Raw genomic sequence first — 27,358 nt, forward strand, 5'->3', positions numbered from 1 at the left:
GCTAAGGTGAACAAGTTTTCTCCTTCCTCCTTATGACACCCTTTTAAATACCTGAAAACTGCTATCATGTCCCCTCTCAGTCTTCTCTTTTCCAAACTAAACAAACCCAATTCTTTCAGCCTTCCTTCATAGGTCATGTTCTCAAGACCTTTAATCATTCTTGTTGCTCTTCTCTGGACCCTTTCCAATTTCTCCACATCTTTCTTGAAATGCGGTGCCCAGAACTGGACACAATACTCCTGTTGAGGCCTAACCAGCGCAGAGTAGAGCGGAAGAATGACTTCTCGTGTCTTGCTCACAACACACCTTTTAATACATCCCAGAATCATGTTTGCTTTTTTTGCAACAGCATCACACTGTTGACTCATATTTAGCTTGTGGTCCACTATAACCCCTTTCTGCCGTACTCCTTCCTAGACAGTCTCTTCCCATTCTGTTTAACTCAGACCATTTCTCCAATTTGTCCAGATCATTTTGAATTATGACCCTGTCCTCCAAAGCAGTTGCAATCCCTCCCAGTTTGGTATCATCCGCAAACTTAATAAGCGTACTTTCTATGCCAATATCTAAGTCGTTAATGAAGATATTGAACAGAGCCGGTCCCAAAACAGACCCCTCCGGAACCCCACTCATTATGCCTTTCCAGCAGGATTGGGAACCATTAATAACAACTCTCTGAGTACGGTTATCCAGCCAGTTATGCACCCACCTTATAGTAGCCCCATCTAAATTGTATTTGCCTAGTTTATCGATAAGAATATCATGCAAGACCGTATCAAATGCCTTACTAAAGTCTAGGTATACCACATCCACAGCTTCTCCCTTATCCACAAGACTCGTTATCCTATCAAAGAAAGATATCAGATTGGTTTGACATGATTTGTTCTTTACAAATCCATGCTGGCTGTTCCCTATCACCTTACCACCTTCCAAGTGTTTGCAGATGATTTCCTTAATTACTTGCTCCATTATCTTCCCTGGCACAGAAGTTAAACTAACTGGTCTGTAGTTTCCTGGGTTGTTTTTATTTCCCTTTTTGTAGATGGGCACTATATTTGCCCTTTTCCAGTCTTCTGGAATCTCTCCCATCTTCCATGATTTTCCAAAGATAATAGCTAGAGGCTCAGATACCTCCTCTGTTAGCTCCTTGAGTATTCTAGGATGCATTTCATCAGGCCCTGGTGACTTGCAGGCATCTAACTTTTCTAAGAGATTTTTAACTTGTTCTTCTCTTATTTTATCTTCTAAACCTACCCCCTTACCATTAGCATTCACTATGTTAGGCATTCCTTCAGACTTCTCGGTGAAGCCCGAAACAAAGAAGTCATTAAGCATCTCTGCCATTTCCAAGTTTCCTGTTACTGTTTCTCCCTCTTCACTAAGCAGTGGGCCTATCGTCTTATGCTGCACAGAGAACTGTACAGCATAAGCTCATGAAATTCACCCCCTCCCTCAATGTGGAGAGGGAGATGCAACAGCTTTTTGCCCCCCAGTTAGGAATTCCACACACTGGGCTTTTGACAAAAAGAGAGATTGTAAGCAGGGCCGGCTCTAGCTTTTTGGCCGCCCCAAGAAAAAAAAAAACGGGGCGGCCAGAACGGCAAAGCAAAAAAAACCAACAAAAACCTGCAGTGCGGTCGGAGCGCGGGTGCAAGGGGACCGGCTGGCGGGGGAAGGGGAGGGAGCGGGCGGGAGAGAGAGAGAAGGGGGCGTCCAGGGCTACAGCAGGGGCGCTGCCACGCGGCCCCTCCCGCTGCGCTGCCTCCTGCCGCCTGCCGCGAGGGCTCCGCTCCGGTCAGCGGGGAGGAAAGGAAGAGGACTGCCCTGCAGGGCGCTCTGGTTCTCTGCGCCACCGCCCCCTACAGGGCGGCCGGAGCAGGAAAAAAAAAAAAGTGGCCGTGCCACCCTAGGATTGGGCAGAATGCCGCCTCCAACAATCTGCCGCCCCAAGCACCAGCTTGCTCAGTTGGTGCCTGGAGCCGGCCCTGACTGTAAGTGATTCTAAAGGACAGCAAACAGATCAAAGCAGATTACCTAGCAAATAAAGCCAACACGCAATCTAAGCTTAATATACTATAGAAACTGGGTATAAGCAGCACATTCTCACCCTAAATGTTGTTTTAGGCAGATTTGCAGAGACTTGCTTGCAGATTAAAACTCCAGATATTCCTTTCACAGGCTAGACACCCTCTGGCCTGGGCTCAGTCCCCCCTCCCCCCGTCTCTTTATTTCTCAGGTGTTTCCAGCAGCCTTCTTCCTTGGGTGGGGAATTGGGTGAAGAAGGAACCAAGATGATGTCACTCCCCTACCTGAAATAGCTTTTATACATGGTGGGAACCCTTTGTTCCCATGCCAGACAGTGGAAAAACACTGGTGTTCCAAGATGGATTCCAGTACCAGGTGAACCCTTTGTTCCCATGCCAGACAGTGGAAAAACACTGGTGTTCCAAGATGGATTCCAGTACCAGGTGACTTGGTCACATGTCTCTGTAGGGCCATAGCAGCCATGAGTCAGAGGCTGGTTGTTCCTCAGGAAGGCGCCCCAGTGGGAGATTAGCATCTTCTAAGACCTATTGTTCTCCCTAATGGCTCTTCCTCACAGCCAGCCATCTAGACTGATTGCATTCTGTCTGGTGGGCGTTCCCCAGGTGTAAACACACTTGTAATAGATGCCCAGACAACATTCCTAACTTCAGATACAGACATGATACATGCACACAAATAGGATAATCGCATTCAGTAAATCACAACCTTTCCAATGATCTCTCACAGGACTTATTTTGTATAAAATACATCAGAGTTATGCCATAATCCTATCATAACAATCTCTCTGTGAAGCATATGGGGGCGTAATGCCACAACAGGCTCTGGGAGCGTTGTACTCTGTAGATGGCACACACAGTGCTGCGTGAAGGCTGAGAATTTGTCACTAGACCTCAGCTGACCAGCCCCTTTGCTCCCCTGTGTCCAGCTCCTCTGATGTCTGGATGCAGAAACACTGGGCTGCTGAGGGGGAGCTGCTGGGGGTGGGACCTTGTTGATACACCCTGGGAGCTTCGCAATGAAACCCACAAAAGGCCAAACACCTGGCGCCTGGTTCTCACCTTGAATTCCCCGACCACCAAGGGGTCTTCGCTGGCCTCCTCCCGCACCCGCCCACGGTACAGCCTGAAGGTCTGGCAGAAATCTTGCAGGCCCTGGAACTCCGGCACAGCCTCCAACTCACAGTTATAGACCTGCCAAGGAACCACAAGCTCAGGCTTTGGACACTAACATCTCGGTCGTGCGGAGTCTGGGCTGTGGGGTCAGCGAGGGCTGGTACTGAGCCAGGGAGGAAAAGGACGTGCCCGCAGGGTGGATCCCCCAGAGGCAGATTTCTACAGCAGCAGGAGCCTGGACTGTCCTCCACTGGCACCATTGTGATTGACCAGGCTAGCAGGGGGTGCCCAACTACCCTCAGTTGGATCCAATCAGAACTGGCCAGCTGTGACTACTTCATACGCCCCATCCCGCCGACGAGAGATCCATGGTTAGCTGTGCTTGTAGGGCAGGGGCTCTGCGTTCTCTCCATGAGGCTGCTGAGAAGCCCGGAGAGCAGCACAGTCATGGAATCATAGACTATCAGGGCTGGAAGGGCCCCAGGAGGTCATCTAATCCAACCCCCTGCTCAAAGCAGGACCAACACCAGCTAAATCATCCCAGCCAGGGCGTTGTCAAGCCGGGCCTTAAAAACCCCTAAGGAAGGAGATTCCACCACCTCCCTAGGGAACCCTGCATGCTCGGGGTTCTACTGATCGCCATATTTGGGGTTGGGAAGGAATTTTCCTCCAGGGTAGATTGGCAGAGGCCCTGGAGGTTTTTCGCCTTCCTCCGCAGCATGGGGCAGGGGTCGCTAGCTGGAGGATTCTCTGCGACTTGAAGTCCTTAAATCACAGGATTTGGGGACTTCAACAGCTGAGTCAAGGGAAAGGGGGTGGGTCAGCTTTTGTGGCCTGCATCATGCGGGAGGTCAGACTAGATGATCATACTGGTCCCTTCTGACCTTAAAGTCTATGAGTCTATAACCCATTCCAGTGCTTCACCACCCTCCTAGTGAAAAAGTGTTTCCCAATATCCAACCTAAACCTCCCCCACTGCAACTTGAGACCATTACTCCTTGTTCAGTCACGAGGACACATATTTGTTACAATATTTTACAGTCTTACAGAGCCCAACCTACCGGTCTGGGAATTACTGGTCCCTAAACCACTTCACCCATCACAGAAATGCAGCCACTTCTGGGGTGGAGCGTGGCAGCTGTATAAAGGCAATGTACAGTTCTGGACAGGGAATGAGGAAGGACATGGCATCCTGTTTGTGCGCCAAGGCCTACCTGGCTAAGAGCAACACAGCCTCTCCACTGTGACTACTGTGGAGTCTAGCTAATGAGGGAAAGCCCTTGTGGCCAGCCAGGAAAAGCCCAGCTCTGATTCCCCACAGAGCTCCCGGGACAAGGGGAGAAATAGCCTCCTTGTCCATCTGTCTGAGGGCCAGACCGGGGCCAGCCTGGCTGGCTGTGTGGAACTCTCTGGCCTGCAGAAGGCAGATTCCACCTGGGTCAGGACAGTCGTCATCCCCAGAACAGAGGGGAGACCCCTCTCTGCAACCCCCGGTCCAGGTTCTACCACGTGCGACCGCCAGCCAGGCGCACACCTTTAGGCTGTCCAGCCCTGTCTGCAGGTAGCCGCCGCTCTTTGCCAGATCCCCCGTGGCAGCATAGAACTTGCTCCACCAGTCGACACACTCCTCCTCCTCCTGGGGAAGAACGGAAGGAAGAGCAGCGTGAGCCTTGCTAACCAGTGGGAAATGCAGGCGTCTCTGTCGCACTGCTGCTGAGAGCTGCTATCCCACTGGGCAGGGGGGGCTGCTGCTCCAAGTTCCTCCCTGACCCCTCTGTGAAACCCACCTTCTCTGCTCTCAGTGTGGTTCGAAGCCACGACTCGACAGCCATCCTGCCCAGCATCTGCGGAGATGAGGGGAGACAAATGTGTCACGCCCAAGGAGTTTAATACACCTTATGACACTGCCCCCCATATTCCTCACAGTGATGTTATTATGATATGATTATGGCATAATTATGACGCATTTTGTACAAGATGGGTCACGTGAGGTGTCACTGGAAAAGTTACAATTTCCTGAATATGATTATCCTATTTGTATGCATGGATCATTTTTGTATCTGAAGGTATGAATATTGACTGTGCATCTGTATTTCAAATGTGCTGACTCTGGGTGAGACCCACAATTAGCCTTTCAGGTACAACAATGAAAAAGCCAGACCGTGCTGATGGCCCATCAGCAAAGACAATGGGCCCTGGAAGAACGTAACCTTCCTGGAAATGTTCCAGACAGCCTGTAAGCAATGGCTGCTGTGATTCAGCAAAGTATGCAAGGGCATGTGACCAGACCACATGACTCTGGGCTCCATTTTGGGATGCCTGTATTTTTCCACACACTGGTCTGGGAACCAAGTTTAAAACATATATAAGGCAGGGAGTGGCATCACCTGTTCTTCTTCACTCCCCACACAAGAGGACCCCCTGAAAACACCTGAGGAACAAATGCTGAACTGGGGGAAGTACTGGAGCCAGGCACAAAATGGGCAATGGCTGCCTAGGAAGGAGTACTGCGGAAAGGGATCTGGGAGTCATAGTGGATCACAAGCTAAATATGAATCAAAAGTGCCACCCTGGTGCCAAAAAAAGCAAACATCATTCTGGGCTGTATTAGCAGGAGTGTTGTAAGCAAGACATGAGAAGTAATTCTTCTGCTCCACTCCGCGCTGATTAGGCCTCAACTGGAGTAATGTGTCCAGTTCTGGGCGCCACATTTCAGGAAAGATGTGGACAAATTGGAGAGAGTCAACAAAAATGATTAAAGGTCTAGACAACACGACCTACAAGGGAAGAATGAAAAAAATTGGGTTTGTTTAGTCTGAAGAAGAGAAGACTGAGAAGGGACCTGATAACAGTTTTCAGTTACATAAAAGGTTGTTGCAAGGAGGAGGGAGAAAAATTGTTCTCTTTTACCTCTGAGGACAGGACAAGAAGCAATGGGCTTAAATTGCAGCAAGGGCGGTTTAGGTTGGACATTAGGAAAAACTTCTGAACTGTCAGGGTGGTCAAGCACTGGAATAAATTACCCAAGGAGGTTGTGAAATCTCCATCATTGGAGATTTTTAAGAGCAGGTTAGACAAACACCTGTCAGGGATGGTCTAGATCAGTGGTCTCCAAATTTTTTGATCGCGCACCCCATCAGTAAAAAAATTTTGAGCATGCACCCCCTGCCGCGCTAAAGCAAAAAAAAAAAAAAAAAAAAAAAGCCACTCAGACTCCCCCACTTTGGAGACCACTGGTCTAGATACTTAGTCCTGACTTGAGTGCAGGGGACTGGACTAGAAGACCACTCCAGGTCCCTTCCAGTCCTAGGATTCTATCTTCTTCTATCTTCTAAAGGGATTTTTAGCCCATGTATGAAAACCTGGGGAACCCAAGATGCAAAGCAAATACAGCTTGTGCCTTAAGAATCTGCAAGCCTGCTTGTACCATCACTCAGGGTGAGAAACTGCTAACTCATATCCAATCTATCTAGTATGTTAAGCTCAGTTTGTGTTTTTGTTTTATTTCTTATGGTAATCTACTTTGATCTGTTTGTGATAACTTATAATGACTTAAAATCTATCTTTTAGTGGCTAATAAACTTGTTTTATGTTTTAATCAAAGCCAGTGTGCCTTGGGGGAAATCTCAGCTTGGTTAACACAAGTGTGCATTGTTCTCTTCACATTGAGGGAGAGGCGGACTGGGTATTAAGCCCATATACTGGCCAAAACGTGAGCAGGGCAGGACGGTTCAGCTCTGGGGTCCTAGGCTGGGGAGCTGGGGGAGAGGGGGGTTGGGCTGCAGTCTCTCTACTGTCGGTTCATGCAGTGGCTGGCCAGAGCCTGCATGTAACTGCAGCTGGGTGTGTCCCTGCCTGTGTGAATGCTGGTGGGAGTGTAGGATCAGGAGCAATCTGCAGCTTGTCACTGCAGCACAGTGCGAGAGGGAGCTCAGGCTGGACAGACAGAGGGCTTAGTGGCATCCCAGTTCCCGGTTGCACCCGGGGGGACCCGTCATACACCTGATAGCTCCTGCCCGGCCCACCACATGCTGCCCCTCTGTTGGGCTCCTGATGGCTCAGGACGTGACCCCCAGAATTCCATGGAGGGCTTCGGAGACATTCTAGGACAGTGGTTCCCAAACTGGGGTTGGGTTCACGAAGTGTTACAGGGGGTTCTTGGGAAAAAATTCCCTAATGGCAGACAGAGCTGTCCATAGGGACCCCGGGCCGCACGGGGCAAGCAGCCCGGAGCCTCTGGATTTCCAAGAGCTAAGTAGATCAAAGCAAGCCTATCTATCACACTGAGGAGATTTAAACTTCAAAACTCCTTATAAGAAATGGAAAGGGAGGTGGATATTTTTTGCTGTTTTTAAAATAAATAAGCAGCTAGTATTGTTTTTAAAATTATTATGAAGAACTAGTTTGAGCTTTGTTGTAATGTGCGTTGTTTGTCTGGACTGCTCAAGACCTGAATGCTTGTGTAGGAGGAACTCTTTGAGTTGGCTTCTTAAATACCTTCATGCTGTTTCACATCTAATACTCCTTGATGAAACATAGGAGCCTTGTCTTATAACAGGCTTATTCAAAGTGATACAAGCTACGAAAGTGAGATCTTGGAAGAGTGTTGCCGTTTTCATAATGTAATACAAATACTGTAATGATAAATAACAATTAATAATAAATAGTGTGTAATAAGCATGTCATAAAAACACATTTTATATTTCCAAGATCACTTCTTTTTATAATTTATACTCAGGTAAAGGAGAAAATCCCTGGAAATATTCATTTTTGGGAGGGGGTTCGTGAGACTTGACATTTTAGTGAAAGGGGTTCACAGGTTGTTAAAGTTTGGGAACCACTGTTTTAGGAGCCATCTCACATCTCTCTGGTAAGTGGAGGATTGGCCAGGCCAGCTGGAAGGTCTGCAGGGCCCTTGTGGGGAGTGGTAACCCAAGGGAGGCATGTGGGTATAGGGTACCTTTTCCTGCAGCTGGCGTTCTGCTCGTTAGCTTTGGCAGGGCGCTACCAGCCTCCGTGTTAATGATCCAGGCTGAGCAATGCACATATGAAGGCCTGGCGTTATTGTAGAGGAGAGCTCTGTAGATAGTCACTGCTGCAGGGGCCCACATGGCTCAGGGAGCCAGCATGGATGAGCAGGAGTGTCCTGGTGCTGGAGGAGGGACATCTGAGCAGCTGCTCTGGCTAGAGGCTGAGTGGAGACCATCCCCTTCCAGCTGTCAGCTGAAGTCCAGGTGAAATTTGCTGATTTGATCAGCTAAATACCCGACCTGGATCCCAGCCTCCCTCCCCTCTAGCATCCATGGATTGGATTTTTATTGGTAAATGTCAGTAAATGCCCATTCCACTGTACACATGCAAACTGACGAAAAAATGTTTCCAGGGATAGCAATTGAAATGTGCAGCTAGGCAAAGTAAGGGAAACGCTGCTTGGGGCCATGTTGAGTTTGATTTCAGGAGCTTGACGTGGTCTATTTTGACTGGAGATGTTGACAATTTGTGTTTTATTGGCTCTAAAGCTTTAATTTTTGGAATTTCACAATTCAATTACAATCGATTCTGCCAAGCCTATACCCAGACAACCCCTTTCTTCTGTCCAAGCAGCTCACAGTGCTTGACGAGCATTAATTCATGACGCCTCACAAACCTCCCCCTCCTGTGAGGTAGGTCAGTAGTATCGTAGTTTTACAGGTGGGGAAACTGAGGCACAGAGCGTGGACGGCACTGGTCCAAAGTTGGACAGCAAGTCTGTGGCAGACCTGGGTATACACCCCAGATCGCCTGACTTCTGTCCCCCTGCCCTAACCCCTAGATGATACTGTCTCATAGGGCCCTTTAGGAAGAGCCCCTCAGACCAGTTAAGAGCCGGCTATGCGAGCACAAAGCCAATGCACCTTGGAGTGAGGTGCAGATGTGACCTCATGGGATGCAGCATTGAACTGCACTGAGAGGACCCCTAAGGGTTAAAGCAGGGCAGAGGCCCGGGTCACCCCGCGCTGTATCTGCACTGAGGTCAGTGGTGCCCATGGCACCGGGTGCCACCCCCTGTGGGAGCAGGACGTGAGTGCTGCAGAGAGAGGGGGCCCAGCATGCAGGTGGCTCTGGGCTACTGGAGAGTAGCACTCACCTTCGCGATCTTCCCCTTGGGAGCTACTGTGCAGGGCAGGGAAGGGAGGGGGAGAAAAAAGACATGGAATTAATGACAATATTGAAATACCCCAGGTCCTCCCAGCTCGGAAAGCAGGAATGGCTGGGGGAGGCTCTCTGGCCTGGCCAGGCTGAACCGGACCGGCTGCCTGATCACACTGGACCCATCTGGCCTGAACGTCTAGGAATCAGCCACTGGTGACTGCGTAACCTTGCCACCACCTGAGGGCAGGAGTCAAAGTGGACTCCCGCAAGGGCTCAGTGTGGTTATTCAGAACCCAGGTCCTAGGCAGCATTTCTTTACATTGCAAAAGTAACCCAGCATTTAGCAACTGACAGGCCCGGCTCATGGGAAGGCACGGTTGGTTTCTCACAGGCAGGCTGTTCAAGGCGAGGACTGATTGGCATCGGCACCGCTGTGTGTGGGGAGCTCAGGGCTGGGCTAGCCGGGGGCTGGGGCTTGGAAGTGAGGGCCACTGGCAGAGCTCTGGGGTGGTGGGTGGGCCCCCCACGACTGGAATAGCAGGGGACTGTGGATCCCAGCTATATCCTCACTAGGAATACATCTTTCTTTAGTTTTAATGTTGGGGGATGTGCAGTCCTCGCACCCCAGGGTGAAAAGATTCCATGGGGCAATGGGGGGGGGGGAAGGGGTCTGCAGCATTTCTGTTAGAGCACACGGGCACCATGCTGGAGCCCGGCCCGGCAGAGCCAATGGTGCCAGACGGCTGGCTCCAGTGAAACGTGGGGTTTGGCCCAATAGTTCCACAGGAGAGGGTCTGGCAGGTCCCTGCCAGCAATGGGAGAAAGACAGTGTTCCCCAGAGGTCCTGGGAGCTGGGCTGGTGAATGGGGGATGGTGAGTGGGATTCATTGGTTGGCCTGTACCTGGGGGTGGCAGGCTGGGATGGTGCCCCTCTGCGGACGGCTCGCACATGTACTGGCGCAGGGATCTCACGCTGGCCTGGCCCACCACTGGCTTGTACCCAAACTCCCGGTTGTCCACGACCTTCAGCTCGATGGGGGGCATTAAATCTTCTTCCATGGGCAGGTGCTGCGGGGTGGCAAGCAGGTCCATGAGCTCCATGGGGAGGCAACAGAAGGAGCAGGCAACTGGGCCAGCACCTAGACACTCAGCCATGGAGCACTGTATGGACAGACAGACAACGCCGGCCACGGGGCTAGAGGTGATGTGGGTCGGTGGGATCAAGTGGTCCCTGGAACTCTCCAACCATCTCTGACTCCCAACCCAGCCATGTAGGCAGGCAGGAAAGGAAGTGGCTGAGAAGCAGTGGGTGGAGCCGCCCTGCCCCATGCTTCTGCCTTGCTCACCACTCTCATGAGGAAGACATTGATTGGGAAGTTGGGGTTCTCGTGGAGGTCTCTGATGGGAGCTGTCTGGATGGCCTCTCCTCCACACTCCACCACCAGGCTTGGTGCCATGACGCTCAGCAGGTTGTAGCTCTGCAGGCCCCGCAGGCCCCAGGCCAGGATCTGGAGGGGAGGAAGAGGTGAATGGTGTGGTTGTACCATGGATGGACATCACGAAGGAGGGGTGGGCTGGGCCCAGCTGGGCCAAGTTTGCGCTCATGGATTCAGCACCAGTCCCACTGGCAAAGATGCCAGGGGTGAAGCTGCTGATGTGGCTCTGTTTCAGAATCAGAACAGAGCTTAGAAGCCAGCCAGGCCGGAAAAACTCACCTGGCCACCCCCTGAGTGTATTGGACGCCCAGCAGGGAGATGAATGGGCTGGACTGCTCTGGGGCACAGAGGGCAATGGAGGGGCTGGTGACAGTGGCTCCCCAGCCACTCCCACCAATGTCCTGCCTGGCCAGCCAAGGTGGTGGGTGGGAAGAGGGAGACGCGACAGCCTGTGTTTGTGCCAGGCAGAAGGATGGTTCTGGGTGACAGGAGAGTTACAGTCAGGAATGAGGGGCTGGGGTTAACCAAAGGGAGAAGCAGGGTGGAGGGAAGTGACACGGTGACTAGACTGGAGGGGCAACCTCGCCCCGGCCCCCAGGCGATGAGCAGGGCGGGACTTCCTGGGCGTCTCCATCCCCATGCTGATGAGGAGCAGCAGCCTGTCCCCTCAGGAGGGGAAGCACCTGCAGGTCATTGGGGGCTATCGACCTCTGCCCAACCTGCTGGTCTGATCTTCGTAGCTCTGCCTGCAGCAGTTCCCATGCAGGGGGCCTCCCAGCTCCATCCCCGCTGTCCCCCAGTCCCTGCTGGCAAGGCCCTCCTGTGGGGTAGATAGTGGCTGACGCCAATGGCATGGCAGGATCTGTGGCAGTAACAGGCATCGCCTCTGGCAACGCAACGTGCCCTCCGCAGCAGATGCTTGTTTCCTCCTCCCACCAAACAAGCTGCTTCTGCCCTGGAGTCTGCGTGAGCAGAGGGGCCCTGGCTGTCACCCTCACCTCAATGGCCATCAGTCTCAGCGTGGGCCGGATGTCGCTAGGGATGACGTAGACCCCGTTCTTCCAGGAGGGGGTGGGAAGGCGGCCTGGTGCACCATCCTGGGAGGGGAAGGACAAGGCTGTTGTGTGATGCTCTGGCTTGGCTGCACTTTGTACAAAACGGACAGAGGACTTTCGTGCCGGGGAAGGACCAGGACTGGCAGCCAAGGGCAATTCCTCTGGCTTCCACATCGTGCCCCGTGCTAAAGTGACCCCTCCAGCCCTCAGGGACCCTGCTACATGGGCCAGGGGGCTCAGTCGCTGTTGCTCACCATTCCTGGGAATGCCAGCAAAGAGGCTGAGGTAGAGCTTAACTTTTGTGTTGGAGACACCTGTTCGGTTGGAACTCTCCTGAGATTCTCCATCAGGATGAGTGATGTGATGTCTGCCAGTCCCGGGACAACTCGTCCATCCCCCTCACTGGGGCAGGACCCAGTAAACCTAGACCAGGCCTGACAGTGTTTGCCCACCTGGTCTTCAAAACCTCCAGTGACGGGGATTCTACAACCTCCCTTGGAAGCCTGTTCCAGAGCTCAACTCCCCTCAGAGTTAGAAAGTTTTTCCTAATATCGAACCTAAATCTCGCTTGCTGCAAACTAAGCCAATTCCTTCTTGTCCTACCCTTGGTGGCCGTGTAAAACAGCTGTATACAGTGTTGTTGCAGCTGTGTCGGTCCCAGGATATTAGAGAGACAAGGTGGGTGAGGTCATATCTTGTATTGTACCCATTCCTGTTGATGAGAGAGAAGCTTTCAAGCCCAGAGCTTCAGCACTGGGAAAGGTTCTCTGAGTGTCACAGCCAAAGACAAGATTGAACAGATAGTTTAGCATAAATAGCACATATTATAAGGGACCCCTGTAGTCACAGGACAAAAAGGGGGTAAGTGGGTTACAGATTGTAGAGTTAGAAGGGACAGATTGTCATAGAATTGTAGGGTTAGAAGGGACCTCAAGGGTCATCTAGTGTAACCCCCAATAAACCATTAATCCAGCGTTTTATTAAGTCTTAATAAAGACACTGGATTTATTGTTTATTACAACAATCTGTAACCCACTGATCCCCCTATTTGTCCTGTGACTTCAGGGGTGTTAACAGGCCACTTCACCTTGAATGGTCCATTCGAACGTGTGCTAACTACTTACGCTGAACTATCCGTTCAAACCTGTGTTTAGCTGGGACACTCGGGGTGCCTTTTCCACACCCGAGGATGAGCTCTGTGCGGCTCACCAGCTTGGCTCTCTCGCCAACAGAAGTTGGTCCAATAAAAGTTATTACTTCCCCCACCTTGTGTCTCTAATGGAAGACAGTTAATCACCATCTTCCTTATAACAACTTTTTACATATTTAAAGATGTGCCACACTTAAGGAAAGATGTGGACAAATTGGAAGCATCCGGAGGAGAGCAACAAAAATGATACAAGATTTAGAAAACCTTATCTAGGAGGAAAGGTTAAAGAAAATGGGCACATTTAGCATTGAGAAAAGCAGACTGAGGGGGGACCTGATAACAGTCTTCAAATATGTTAAGGGCTGTTAGAAAGATCCATGGATTCCAAGGCCAGAAGGGACCATTGTGATCATCTAGTCTGAACTCCTGTTTCGCACAGGCCAGAGGCCTGCGCCACAGTCATTCCTAGAGCAGATCTGTTAGAAAACATCCACTCTTGATTTTAAAATGGTCAGTGATGGAGAATCCACCACAACCCTTGGTAATTTGTTCCAATGGTTAATTACTCTCGCTGTTAAAAATGTACACCTTATTTCATAGAATCATAGAAGATTAGGGTTGGAAGAAACCTCAGGAGGTCATCTAGTCCAACCCCCTGCTCAAAGCAGGACCAACACCAACTAAATCATCCCAGCCAGGGCTTTGTCAAGCCGGGTCTTAAAAACCTCTAAGGATGGAGATTCCACCACCTCCCTAGGTAACCCATTCAAGTGCTTCACCATCCTCTTAGTGAAATATTTTTCCTAATATCCAACCTAGACCTCCCCCACTGCAACTTGAGACCATTTCTCCTTGTTCTGTCATCTGCCACCACTGAGAACAGCCGAGCTCCATCCTCTTTGGAACCCCCTTCAGGTAGTTGATGGCTGCTATCAAATCCCAACTCACTCTTCTTTTCTGTAGACTAAACAAGCCCAGTTCGCTCAGCCTCTCCTCATAAGTCATGTGCCCCAGCCCCCTAATCATTTATGTTGCCCTCCACTGGACTCCCTCCAATTTGTTCACATCCTTCTTGTAGTGGGGGGCCCAAAACTGGACACAATACTCCAGATGTGGCCTCACCAATGCCGAATACAGGGGAATAATCACTTCCCTTGATCTGCTGGCAGTGCTCCTACTAATGCAGCCCAATGTGCCATTAGCCTTCTTGGCAACGAGGGCACACTGCTGACTCATATTCAGATTCTTGTCCACTGTAATCCCCCAGGTCCTTTTCTGCAGAACTGCCGCTTAGCCAGTCAGTCCCCAGCATGTAGCAGTACATGGGATTCTTCCTTCATAAGTACAGGACTCTGCACTTGTCCTTGTTGAACCTCATCAGATTTCTTTTGGCCCAATCTTCCAATTTGTCTAGGTCACTCTGGATCCTATCCCTACCCTCCAGTGTATTTACCTTTCCCCCTAGCTTAGTGTCATCTGTGAACTTGCTGAGGGTGCAGTCCACGCCATCCTCCAGATCATTAATGAAGTTGTTGAACAAAACTGGCCCCAGGACCAACCCCTGGGGCACCTCACTTGATACTGGCTGCCAACTGGACATTGAGCCATTGATCACTACCTGTTGAGCCCGACAATCTAGCCATCTTTCTATCCACCTTCCAGTCCATTCATCCAATCCATACTTCTTTAACTTGCCGGCAAGAATACCGTGGGAGACCGTATCAAAAGTCAAGGTATATCATGTCCACTGCTTTCCCCATATCCACAGAGCCAGTTATCTCATCATAGAAGGCAATCAGGTTGGTCAGGCATGACTTGCCGTTGGTGAATCCATGATCAATCCTCTCCTCCAAGTGCTTAAAAATGGATTCCTTCAGCACCTGCTCCATGATTTTTCCAGGGACTGAGGTGAGTCTGTAGTTCCCCAGATTCTCCTTCTTCCCTTTTTTAAAGATGGGCACTATATTTGCCTTTTTCCAATCGTCCGGGACCTCCCCTGATTGCCACTAATTTTCAAAGATAATGGCCAATGGCTCTGCAATCACATCCGCCAACTCCCTGAGCATCCTCAGATGCATTAGATCCGGCCCCATGGACTTGGGCATGTCCAGCTTTTCTAAATAGTTCTTAACCTGTTCTTTCACCAAGGCCGGCTCCAGGCACCAGCTTAACAAGCAGGTGCTTGGGGCAGCCAAGGAAGAGGGGCGGCACCTGCGGCAATTCGGGGGTGGCAGGTCCCTCACTCCCTCTAGGAGTGAAGGATCTGCCGCTGGACTGCCGCCGCCGATCACAGCTTTTTTTTTTTTTTTCCAATTGCCGCCGCTGATCGTGATCACGTCTTTTTTTTTTTTTTTCCAATTGCCGCCATCGATCGCGGCATTTTTTTTTTGCTTGGGGCGGCGGAAATGCTGGAGGCGGCCCTGTCTTTTACCATTGAGGGCAGCTCACTTCCTCCCCATACTGTGCTGCCCAGTGCAGCAGTCTGGGAGCTGACCTTGTCTGTGAAGACCGAGGCAAAAAAAGCATTGAGTACTTCAGCTTTTTCCACATCATCTGTCACTAGGTTGCCTCCCCCATTCAGTAAGGGGCCCACACTTTCCCTGACCACCTTCTTGTTGCTAACATACCTGTAGCAACCCTTCTTGTTACCCTTCAAACCCTTGCTAACTGCAACTCCAGCTGTGCTTTGGCCTTCCTGATTACTCCCCTACATGCTGGAGCAATATTTTAATACTCCTCCCTAGTCATCTGTCCAAGCTTCCACTTCTTTGCAGTCTGAATTTGTCTAGCTTCAACTTCCAGCCATTGGATTGTGTTAGACCTTCCTCTGCTAGAATGAGAAGCCCAATTATTAAACATTTGTTCCCCATGTAGGTACTTTTAGACTGCAATTAAGTCATCTTCTCTTTGACAAGCTAAAAAGATTGAGCTCCTTGAGTCTATCACTCTCAGGCAGGTTTTCTAATCCTTTAATAATTTTCATGGCTCTTCTCTGCACCCTCTCCAATTTATCAACATCCTTCTTGAATTGTGGGCTTCAGAACTGGACACAGGATCCCAGCAGCGGTTGCACCAGTGCCAAATACAGAGGTGAAATAACCTCTCTGCTCCTACTTGAGATTCCCCTGTTTATCCATCCAAGGAGCGCATTAGCCCTTTCGGCCACATCATCACACTGGGAGCTCATGTTCCACTGATTATCCACCGTGACCCCCCAATCTTTTTCAGAGTCCCTGGTTCCCAGGACAGAGTCCCCCAGCCTGTAAGTATGGCCTACGTTCTTCGTTCCCAGATGTGCACATTTACATTTAGCTGTATTAAAACACATATTGTTTGTTTGCGTCCAGCTTACCAAGTGATTCAGGTCGCTCTATATCAGTGACCTGTCTTTTTTGTGATTTACTACTCCCCCAGTTTGTGTGTCATCTGCAAACTTTATCAGGGATGATTTTATGTTTTCTTCCAGGTCATTCAAAACATGTTAAATAGCGTAGGGCCAAGAACTGATCCCTGCAGGGCCCCACTAGAAATACACCCGGTCAATGATGATTCCCCATTTACAATTACATTTTGAGACCTATCACTTAGTCGGTTTTTAATCCATTTACTGAGTGCCATGTTAATTTTATATTGTTCTAGTTTTTTAATCAAAATGTTATGCAGTACCAAGTCAATGATTTACAAAAGTCTAAGTATATTATATCAACACTATTACCTTTAGCAACCAAATTTATAATCGCATCAGAAAGGGATATCAAGTTAGTTTGACAGTATCTATTTTCCATAAACCCATGTTGATTGGCATGAAGTATATTACCCTCCATTAATTCTTTATTAATCGAGTCCCATATCAACAGCTCCATTATCTTGCCCGGGATTGGTGCCAGACTGACAGGCCTACAATTACCTGGGTCATACTCTTTTTAAATATTGGCACAACTTTAGCTTTCTTCCATGGAACATGCCTGGTATTCCAAGACTTATTGAAAATCAACATGAACAGTCAAGCGAGCTCCTCAGCCAGCTCTTTTAAAACTCTTGGATGCAAATGTGACCCCAAAACCCCTTAATGCCAACAGGCAAGGGGGTTACAGGAATGTCCTGATTCTGTTATATACATTCTGGTTTGCCACAGAATGTCTTGTGAGGTCGCAAATGAAAGCCAGTGTCATATTGGTCATTAATATCACTGTGAAATGTATGTACATAAGGAGTTATGTACATAGATTGAAGATATGTTCTTAGAGTCTGAATCAAGGTCTGAGTCACCGGCAGAGGTGAAAAAAGCAGGTTTTCTGTCAGACAAGAGATGTTTATTCCCCTGTCTCTCTGCCAGGATGGAAACGAAGCATTGTATGCTAACACACTGTACTCTAGCCTACTTAAATATGCAGTCAACAGGGAAGCAGTGCATGGAAAAATAAACCAGGGGTGGTTATTGTGTCTCTGAGCACAGGCAATGAACTTTGGAGATTATAAGTAGAAGGCAAAGACGACACCCCTTTACCCTTCACCTAGGAAGTAAATGGATAGTGCGTCTGTATTCGTGAAAATGGGATCTCAGCCAACCTTGACTGAAAAGCTGCAAAGCACTTTGGGGTGAGATGAACTTCTTTGGACAGGTGGTTAACTTGTTAGTTAAGTTTAGTCTCTAGAAGGCATGCTCTGATTTAGTTTTATATGTAACCATTTGTTTCCAATATTCGTACTATCACTTGAACCTTGAATATTTGATAATAAACTTATTCTTGTTTTCACTATTAATATATCTCAGTGCTGTGATGTTAAGCAAGGTGCTGAGTGTCAGCTGAATCAGACAGGCTGGTGTGTACATTGGTCCTTCCCTGGTATTTCTGTGAGTGTTCAGGGGATGGGGCTATAGGCTCGGCCGGGGAATGCTTCAAAGGGCATTGGGATCTGGGATTATTAACCTGTAAGGCCAAGTAAGGTCTAGTATAGCCCAGAGGAGAATGCTAACAGGCTGGTGGTATCGGGAGATGACACCCAGTGAAGCACAAGCAAGACTCCTTCTCACTGAAGACAGGGGGGCCACAAGGTGACTCACAGTCCGGGGTACCCTGAGAACGGTCACAGAAAGTTATCTGGATTTGCTGATTTAAAAATGTCTAACTTTAGTAGTTGCTGTTTAACACCCTCATGAGATACTAGTGGAATGGAAAGAGTGTTCTCACATGATGACACTACATCTGTTTTTTTCCCAAATAGAGAACAGAAATAGTTATTGAACACTTCTGCCTTTTCTGCATTATTATTGATGGTTGTACCATTTCCATCTAGTAAGGGACCAATACAATTGTCAGGATACTTTTTTGTTCCTAAAATACTTAAAAAGCTCCTTCTTATTGTCCTTAACTCTGCTGGTCATAGACGTCTCCTTCTGTCCCTTTGCTTCCCTTATCAATTTTCTACAATTTATAGCTTCTGATTTATATTAACTTATTATCAACTTCTCCTTTCTTCCATTTATTTATTTTATTTTGTATAACTGCCTTAATTTCCCCTCTAAACCAGGTCATTTTTTTAAAACCAGTATGGCCTTCTTCAATTTTGGGATTGTGCCTTTTTGGGCATCTAGTAATGTGTTCTTAAACAATTCCCACTTACCATCCACATTTTTTGGATTAAATACTTGAAGATGATTGTTTTCAGTTTTGTGAATTTGGCCATTTTACAATACCAAGTATATATATCACTGGTCTGGACTTCATTCTGTTTGTACATTATAAAGGTGATCAAGTCATGATCATAAGTTACCATTAATATTTAGTTCTGTGATCAGTTCTTCTTTATCTGTCAAGACCAGGTCTAATACAGAATTCTCTGTCTTGGATGCAGCACTTTTTGAGTTAGGAAATTGTCATCTCTAGTATTTAGAAATTCCAAGGATGTTCTAGTTCTGGCAGCATGAGACTTTCAGCATGTGCCATTCAGACTGAAGTCCCCCATGATGATATAGTTTTCCCCTACACATTGTAGATAGGTGCGTAAGGAAGCAGTTATCCTGTTCATTTGTGGGATTTGGTGGTTGGTTGCAGACACCAACTAATACCTCATCTTGTGCGTTAGCCATTAGAACATTGATCCATAAGCATTCAAGAATGTTCTCTTCCAAATAATCAGCAACTCAGAAGCAGATAATGCCATTTCTGACATACATTTTTTGCCCACTTGCTCCTTCCTAAATAGGTTATAACCATTGATTTTAACATTCTAGTCATGGGAATCAGCCCACCAGATTTCAGTAATAAAGAGGACGGTGACCAATTGTTCGCCATGTTCACTGAAGGCAGGACAAGAAGTAATGGGCTCAATCTACAAGGGAGAGCCTTTTTTGCACTATCACACTGTTGACTCATATTCAGTGTGTGAGCCACTATAACCCCCAGATCCTTTTCACCTAGCCAGTACTACCACCTAACCAGTTATTCCCCGTTTGTATTTGTGCATTTGAGTTTTCCTTCTACACGCAGTATTTTGCCCTGATCTCTACTGAATTTCATCATGTTGATTTCAGACCAGCTCTCCAATTTGTCAAGGTCATTTTGAATTCTAGTCCTGTCCTCCAAAGTGCTTGTGACCCCTCCCCTCAGCTTGTGCAAACACCCCCCCAATAAAACACACACCCCTTTTACCTTGGGATCCAATAGGAGCTCAAAGGCAGCTAAGAGCTCGCCCGCTTCCTTCTGTTGCTTTGTGATTGGATACAACTGGAGGCGGGGGACGTGTCGGGATCCGAGATCCAGACATACCAGTGGGGAACACATGCTCCTCCCCAGGAAGTCATCCTTGTCCTAATATAAAGAGGAGACATGATCAGATCATGTGAGTCATGGGCCTGCAGATCCCCTTCACCTGCTTCTCCTTTACCCCCTTCCCTGGGATCTCGCACTTACAATGATATCCCGGTCAAACAACTCCAAAACCACCAGTGGTGGGTCCTGCCGGGTGGCCTGGGGGTCTCCGTAAATCAGCACATGGTCGAAGATGAGGGTCTGGTCCCAGCTGGGGCTCAAGGTGGCAGTCAAGGTCTGTGTGCGCTGGCTCCTGTGCAGGAAGGACACGTGGGCATAGGGATCTGGGGGAAGGAGACGGGAGAGACGGGCTGTTCAGTCATAGAGTCATAGAATCTCAGGGTTGGAAGAGACCTCAGGAGGTCATCTAGTCCAACCCCCTGCTCAAAGCAGGACCAATCCCCAACTAAATCATCCCAGCCAGGGCTTTGTCAAGCCGGGCCTTAAAAACCTCTAAGGATGGAGATTCCACCACCTCCCTAGGTAACCCATTCCAGTGCTTCACCACCCTCCTAGTGAAACAGTCTTTCCTAATATCCAACCAAGACCTCCCCCACTGCAACTTGAGACCATTACTCCTTGTTCTGTCATCTGGTACCACTGAGAAAAGTCTAGGGCTAGGTCTACACTACCCGCCTGAATCGGCGGGTAGAAATCGATCTCTCGGGGATCGAATTATCGCGTCTCGTCGGGACGTGACAATTGATCCCCGAATCGACACTCTTACTCCACCAGCAGAGGTGGGAGTAAGCGCCGTCGACAGGGAGCCGCGGAGGTCGATTTTGCCGCCGTCCTCACACCGGGGTAAGTCGGCTCCGATAGGTCAAATTCAGCTACGCTATTCGCGTAGCTGAATTTGCGTATCTTAAATGGACCCCCCCATGTAGTGAAGACCTGCCCTAGATCCATCCTCTTTGGAACCCCCTTTCAGGTACTTGAAAGCAGCTACCAAATCCCCCCTCATTCTTTTCTTCTGCAGACTAAACAATCCCAGTTCCCTCAGCCTCTCCTCGTAAGTCATGTATTCCAGTCCACATCCTTTTTTCCACATCCTTCTTGTAGAGTGGGGCCCAAAACTGGACACAGGACTCCAGATGAGGCCTCACCAATGTTGAATGGAGGGGAATGATCACGTCCCTCGATCTGCTGGCAATGCTCATACTTATACAGCCCAAAATGCCGTTAGCCTTCTTGGCAACAAGGGCACATGGTTGACTCATATCCAGCTTCTCATCCACTGTAACCCCTAGGTCCTTTTCTGCAGAACTGCTGCCTAGCCACTCGGTCCCTAGTCTGAGCAGTCCATGGGATTCTTCCATCCTAAGTGCAGGACTCTGCACTTGTCCTTGTTGAACCTCATCAGGTTTCTTTTGGCCCAATCCTCTAATTTGTCTAGGTCCCTCTGTATCCTATCCCTACCCTTCGGCGTATCTACCACTCCTCCCAGTTTAGTGTCATCTGCAAACTTGCTGAGGGTGCAGTCCATGCCATCCTCCAGATCATTAATGAAGATATTGAACAAAACTGGCCCCAGGACTGACCCTTGGGGCACTCCGCTTGATACCAGCTGCCAACTAGACATGGAGCCATTGATCACTACCCATTGAGCCCGACGATCTAGCCAGCTTTCTATCCAACTTATAGTCCATTCATCCAGCCCATACTTCTTTAACTTGCTGGAAAGAATACTGTGGGAGACCGTATCAAAAGCTTTGCTAAAGTCAAGGAATAATACGTCCACTCCAGTCCTGTAGGAATCTGTCAGAGCGGGCAGCGTCTCAGTATTCGCATCTGGACATAGCGGCGTGGGAGAGATGTAGAACTGGCCTATCTGAGGGGCACCATGCAGCCCGTTGGACAGTGTACGTCCAGCAGCAGGGAACCCATAGGGCCACTGTTTGTACAGCGTAGGCCATTCAGAGCTCCCATGCCCAACAGAGGGGACCTGTCTGGCCTTGGAGGGTTATACCAGGAGTTATTTGTGTTAGGCTCCCAGGCGTTATGATCTGGGGGTGCCAGGAGATGGGTGGGGTACAGCAGGGAAGGTCTGAGGCGGCATGTGTTGAGGGTGGTGGGGTTTGCCTCATGTCACCTACCGGAGGAGCTCCTGCCATCGCTCGGTGTCAGATCCCTGGCTTGGTAGATGTAGCAGTGCAGCTGGTAGTAATTGGGCTCTGGAATATGAAGAGTTCACAGGTCTCACCCACACTCCTCCTCACTTACGCAGAGGTGCCCGGCGGTGTCCCCCCATTCCTGCCACCATCCAGGGCCCAGCTGCAGAGGCTTCAATCCCTCACTCTGTCCATGGAGAGGGGCCCAGGAGGAGCCAATGATCGCAGGGGCCCTGAAACCAGCGGATGGAGGGACAGATGTGGGGGGCTCTGGGGCCGGGTGTGATCCCCTCCATGCTAGTGACTCACGCTGGAAGACACAGGTGATCAGAGGAGTGTTCAGCTGCAGGATGTTCTGGGCTGGGGACCTCTTCTCTCTCTCTCCCCCTTCCAGGATCTTTTTCTCTCGCTCCTTCTGTTTCTCTTTCTCCTCCTCCTCTCCTTCCTCCTTCTCTTGATCTTCAAACTCCACACCCTGAGCAGAGAGCAGCCCTCAGTCCCTGGGCACCCTCAGCTGCAGGAGCTCCGGGTGGAGCTCTCACTGCCAGGATGCCCTCAGCACCCCCTTCCGGCTGCAGATCCTGCTTCCTGTTTCCAACTCCACTGGAGTCTATAGCCCCCGCCCCGGCTATACATCCTCACTAACACAACCACCACTTCCTCCCCCTCTGCTGTAACCACCCCCCATCATCGCTCTCTATGGCTGCGTCTCCCTGGGGGTCAGAAGCAGCCTGCCTTGGGGCTGTGAGCTACCTTGGGGCAAGTTGACCCTTCTGTGTCAATCAGCCCTCTCTGGCCTATGGGGACCCTGCTTTGGGCCAGGGGTTTGTGCTAGTGGCTGGGCAGGTGCTTTCTGGGAGAGGAAAGAAGAGAGGCTCCAACTGGAGACAATGGGCCAGGGGCTGCATGCACAGCTCCTACTGGATCAGCCGCGGCCAGGGGGTTTCCGGCTGAGATCTGCCTGCCTTGGGGAAGCCTCCTGTTGGCTCACTCTGCAAGGCTGCTGCCTACGAGCCTCCCAGTTCCCGTCATGCCGAGTGCATGGGTCTGCGTGGGTCTGGCCAGGCGATGGGGGGAGGGGTTCTAGCGTTTGGCCAGCCAGGGACAGCATCTTGCTTAGAACAGCGGCCAAATGAACAGCCAAAGGTGATGCCCCTTTGCTGCCTGGCCTCTTACCAGGGAGCCCTCCAAGAGGAAAATGGGAGCCACCCTGGTGGGATGCACGGGCACGAGCTTCCTGCGCCAGCAGCGCCGCCGGTAAGTGTCATGCGGCCGGGGCTGCAGGTGGAACTTCCAGCCAAAAAAGGAGGCATATTCCCAGGTGTCCTCTTCCGCTGGCTTCCCTGTAGAGTGCTGCAAAAGTGGGACAGGCCTGAGAAAGGGGGAAGAGCTGCACCGCAAGGATCCAGCTCAGATTCAATCCTGACCCTCCCTAAGATTCCCCCGAAGCAATTCCCCTCCCCGGCCACCAGCTTTCACCCTGAGACACTTTGGAGCTTCCCAGCTCCGTTCTGCAGACTCCAGAGGCTCAGGTACAATCCATGAACCTGGTGGGGCGTCTCCAAACAGCTCAGTTGACTTCGGTGGAACCCCAGTGATTTGCAGAGGAGTCAGGCTGCCTTACACCAGCTGAGGGTTTGTCCTCGCAGTGCGGTGTGTGTCTGACGCTCTCTCACCCCTAGGGTGCTGGGAGCAGCCCCTTCCGAGCCAGCCCCACAGGCACCATGAGCACAGCCCCTGACCTCGGCCACTCCCACCACTTACCAGCTGGAGAAAGGAGGCGATTTCCTGCTCCTGGGTCTGAGCGTTCAGGTCCCGACAGCGTCTCCGCAGCCAGCGCCGACGCCGGTGCGTGTGGTATGTCTTCTCTGTTGCATTCCAGGACTGGGGTGTTCCGGTGGGGGGGATACCAATGCCGTACTCCCAGCCTGAGAGAGGAGCCGTGCTGCCATCAGGACCTGGGAGAAGGCCCCAGGCAGGCGTGCTCACATCCTGGCGATCAGATTCTCCCTCATGAAACCAGGCAACCTCCTGCCTGGCCTCTCCTGCTGCCTGGGCTCACTCCCCACCCGCCTGGGCTGGACAAGGTGCTGATCCTGTGACTGAGGCTGGCAGGGAGAAGCTGCACCCAGTACAGGTGTTCATGCACCAGCCCTCCCTGTCCGACAGCAGGGACAGCCTAGGAAACTCCCCTCACACCCCCCAGGTGCCCACCAGCCCAGGTCTGGAGCTGCCTCCTCCAAGGGCGATGGGGGAGCGCAGTGTCCATGGCCTATCTGCTGAGGCTGCCAGCAAGATGGGCAGCTTGTGCCGGGGGGGTGTGATCCTTGAGGCCCACTTGTCTGCTGGAAACCCGCTAAACTCATTACTCTGGGCTGCTGAATGGCCCTCGCAGAGATTGCCCCACAGACCCTTCAGGACGTGCCCAGGGCAACACAGTCAGCACTGAGCCCCACAAGTCAGGGTGGGCAGCAGCTTGGTCCTGGCTCTCTGATCGCTCCACCTCACAGCCTCAGCAGCCACACCGATTCCCCGGAAACCACTTACCAGACTCATCCACAGCTCGGTTCACCTCCACCCTCCAGCCTTCCTCAAAGTGCCAGCCCTTAGGGCACACGATCCCTTCCTTTGGGGAGACGGCGGCTCCGCCCTGGAACCGAGACAACGGGGGAAATGTGGAGCTGAGCATGTTTGCTGGAGGTGCCCCGGAACTTTTAGAAGGGTCCAGCAGCCACGGTTGGGGCCAGCCTCTCTGGAGAGCCCAGCCCATTGCGGGCCGAGCCCTCTGACGCATCCAGCCCTGAGTGTCACAGTGGGAGCTGCTGGGGGCTGAGCCCCTTTGCAAATCATGTCCTCAGAGACCAGGGCCCAGGGAAAGTGTCAGCACCACGGAGACCAAAGCCTCTGGGCATCCCCGGGAAGAGGGGGACGCAAACCAGGGCGGGCAGGAAAGCCAGGCTCAGGCTGCAGCTGGTATATATTCCAGACAAGGGCTGGAGAAGTTCTGGTTTAGTGGCACAGATGAATGAAAAACAACCTCCAAGATGACACCTCCCACCAGCCAGTGCTGCCCGCACCCCTCACCGCATCGGTGTTGGGAGAAGGGGCTGGGGCCCACTCTTCCCCTGGCTGCCGACTCTCGTTCTCATACACCTCCTCCAGCACCTCACTGTGGTTGGTCTCAGTATCCAGCAGCAGCCTGCATGGGAGGCCAGGGCAAAGTCAGGAACGCAGGAGTCTCATCTCATGGCTTTTCCAAAGGGTTGGCTGGAAAAGCGCTGCGTGAATCCTGTCATCTCCTGTTCTCTCCCATCAAACTTCAGGGAGCTGAGTGCCTAGAGGTCCCTCTAGTTCAGTACCCGGCACCTCCCTCTGGAACCCTCCTCCAGTGAGGAAGGATGTTCCTCCTGACCCCAGCTGGAAATCCTCTCACACCTTGAGGCCTGATACAAGCTCTGAGATCCCTGGGGCAATAGTCCTCGCTAGTGTGACTGAGACACGATCCTGACTGGGACATGTCTAATCTCTCTAATCTCTCCTGGAAACTCATCTATTTACTTCAATAATATCCTGCAGCAGTGAGTTCCACAGTTTAGTTGTGCACTCAGCTCTCCAGACCCTTCACTAGCTCCGCTCTTCCCATCCTACTCAAATACTGATGTGGGGAACTCAGCGGGAGGCACATTTAACCCTTTACCTACCTTCCCTCAACAGGAGCCTGTGCTAGCCAGTGTCACAGGTTAACTATCTGCTGCATACCAGAATGTTTCCCAAAGCCATCTAGTGCTGTTTCCTCCTTTGGTCAGAGAAAGGTGTAACCTCACCTCATAGCACCCCTCACGGTACAGTACTATACACATGGGAGATCTCTCTCAGAGCCCCTGAAATTCCTCCCCCCATAATGGTTTTTGGGCTTCTTCCTGGCCTGGTTCTCATCGGCAGGAGACAGCCCCTGTCTCAGCAGGACAGCATGTCCCACGACTCACCTCCTCTGTGGCTCCACCGCCCAGTCGCCATCCCAGTGCCAGCCCTTGGGCAGCTGGAACTTGTCCCTCGGGACACCAATCTTCCCGGTTATGTCTGAGAAGCTGGGGTGCTGCATCAGCCCTTTGGGCCCCCACTTCCCAAAGATCTTCACCTGGTTCTCGTACTGAGCAGGGCACAGGGGAGCGACAGACACAGACGGAAGCGGGTCAGAGCAGGTGCAATTCCGCGGACACAGGGCGGGCTCCGGGGGTGGGGTGAGCGCTGGGCAGCTCCACCCAGTGCGGGGTGGCAGAGGGGCTGAGAGGAGCTGCTGTGGGAGGGGCGTGCGAGGTGCATGAGCTCTGACGGGCTGGGCTTTGGGGTCACAATCGATTGGCCTGCTGGGGGTGTGCCCAGTGCGCCAGCATCGTCCTCGTCCAGCAAACCTCCCTCCCCACGTGGAAGCCCCGGCAGATTATCCCTGCCCCAGTAACCAGGGGCCTCTCGCCCCAAAGCTGCCCTCCTCCTGCTCACCGTCTCGGCATAGACCCCGATCTTCCCCTCGCAGTGCCTCATGAACTCCTGGCTGTCGGACACCAGACTCAGCCACATTCGCATGCGCAGCTGGCCATGGATGGTGTCCTTCCCATCTCGCTGAGGGCTCTGCAGGAGAAAGGCAAAGGGGCCGTGCTGCACCCACTCCAAAAGCAGCCACCATGAGTGGGCAGAGCCCGCTCCGCCCCTGCTTGGCTCTCCGGCTCCCCACAGCCCGAGGCGAGCGAGAGATCCTGGCACATCTCCTACCTTCAGGAAGAGGGTGTGGGTTTTCCCGCACAGCTTGCCGCAGGCGCAGGGACCGGCCTTGGAGAACATGATGGTGTGAGCCTTCACACGGGCATAGGCCACCCGCTTCTCCTTGCATAGCATCCAGATCACCACGTCGGGCATGCTGGCTTGGGGCTGCGGTGGCCGCACATCAGGAGAGAGAAGAGATTTCACAGATGCTATTGCAGGAGCAAGCACAGGGCGAGATACCTCCTGGGCTGCTCTCCTTCCCATGGCAGGGGCTGTGCCAACTCAGCCCCTTAGGCTCCCCCCTCATGCCAGCCTGGCCTCCTTGCTAGGCCTGTCGGCAGGCGCAGCCCCCAGGGTGACCAAAGAGCCCCTTCCGAGCTAGGCAGCACTGACTCAGCATCACTCCTAGCTCCCAGTGACCCAGGGAATGAACAGCGAGGTCAGAGACTGGAGAGTGAGGGCCCCCTGGCTGAGCATGTCTCCATTCTCCTCCAGGACTGGTCTGAAAGGTGCTCAGCCCGGACACTAGAGGAGATGACGCTAGCAGCAGGGCTGGCTCCAGGCACCAGCAAAGGAAGCAGGTGCTTGGGGCGGCCAATTGGAAAGGGGCGGCACGTCTGGGTCTTCGGTGGCACTTCCTAGTCCCTCTCTTCCTCTTTGAGCTGCCGCCGAAGTGCTGCCGAAGAGGAAGAGATGGAGCGAGTGAAGGACCCACCGCCGAATTGCCGCAGAAGAATGAAGCA

At 51.3% G+C, this 27,358-nt stretch overlaps 1 protein-coding gene across 1 annotated transcript in view; it reads right to left on the minus strand.

Annotated features, from left to right (window-relative positions):
* FER1L5 (fer-1 like family member 5) overlaps positions 1 to 27,358 on the minus strand; it is a 97,278-nt gene that overhangs the window by 13,800 nt on the left and 56,120 nt on the right. The window contains 18 exon segments of the mRNA XM_065582458.1: positions 3,105 to 3,236; positions 4,693 to 4,794; positions 4,946 to 5,002; positions 9,286 to 9,311; positions 10,148 to 10,507; positions 10,510 to 10,798; positions 11,725 to 11,823; positions 19,585 to 19,743; positions 19,846 to 20,027; positions 21,840 to 21,917; positions 22,164 to 22,329; positions 23,031 to 23,207; positions 23,619 to 23,782; positions 24,402 to 24,504; positions 24,939 to 25,053; positions 25,841 to 26,082; positions 26,355 to 26,483; positions 26,625 to 26,780. Coding sequence (XP_065438530.1) covers positions 3,105 to 3,236; positions 4,693 to 4,794; positions 4,946 to 5,002; positions 9,286 to 9,311; positions 10,148 to 10,507; positions 10,510 to 10,798; positions 11,725 to 11,823; positions 19,585 to 19,743; positions 19,846 to 20,027; positions 21,840 to 21,917; positions 22,164 to 22,329; positions 23,031 to 23,207; positions 23,619 to 23,782; positions 24,402 to 24,504; positions 24,939 to 25,053; positions 25,841 to 26,082; positions 26,355 to 26,483; positions 26,625 to 26,780 — 2,736 coding nt within the window.

Source organism: Chrysemys picta, chromosome 2, assembly GCF_011386835.1.
Source record: "Chrysemys picta bellii isolate R12L10 chromosome 2, ASM1138683v2, whole genome shotgun sequence".
In the NCBI taxonomy this organism is placed as follows: Eukaryota; Metazoa; Chordata; order Testudines; family Emydidae; genus Chrysemys; species Chrysemys picta.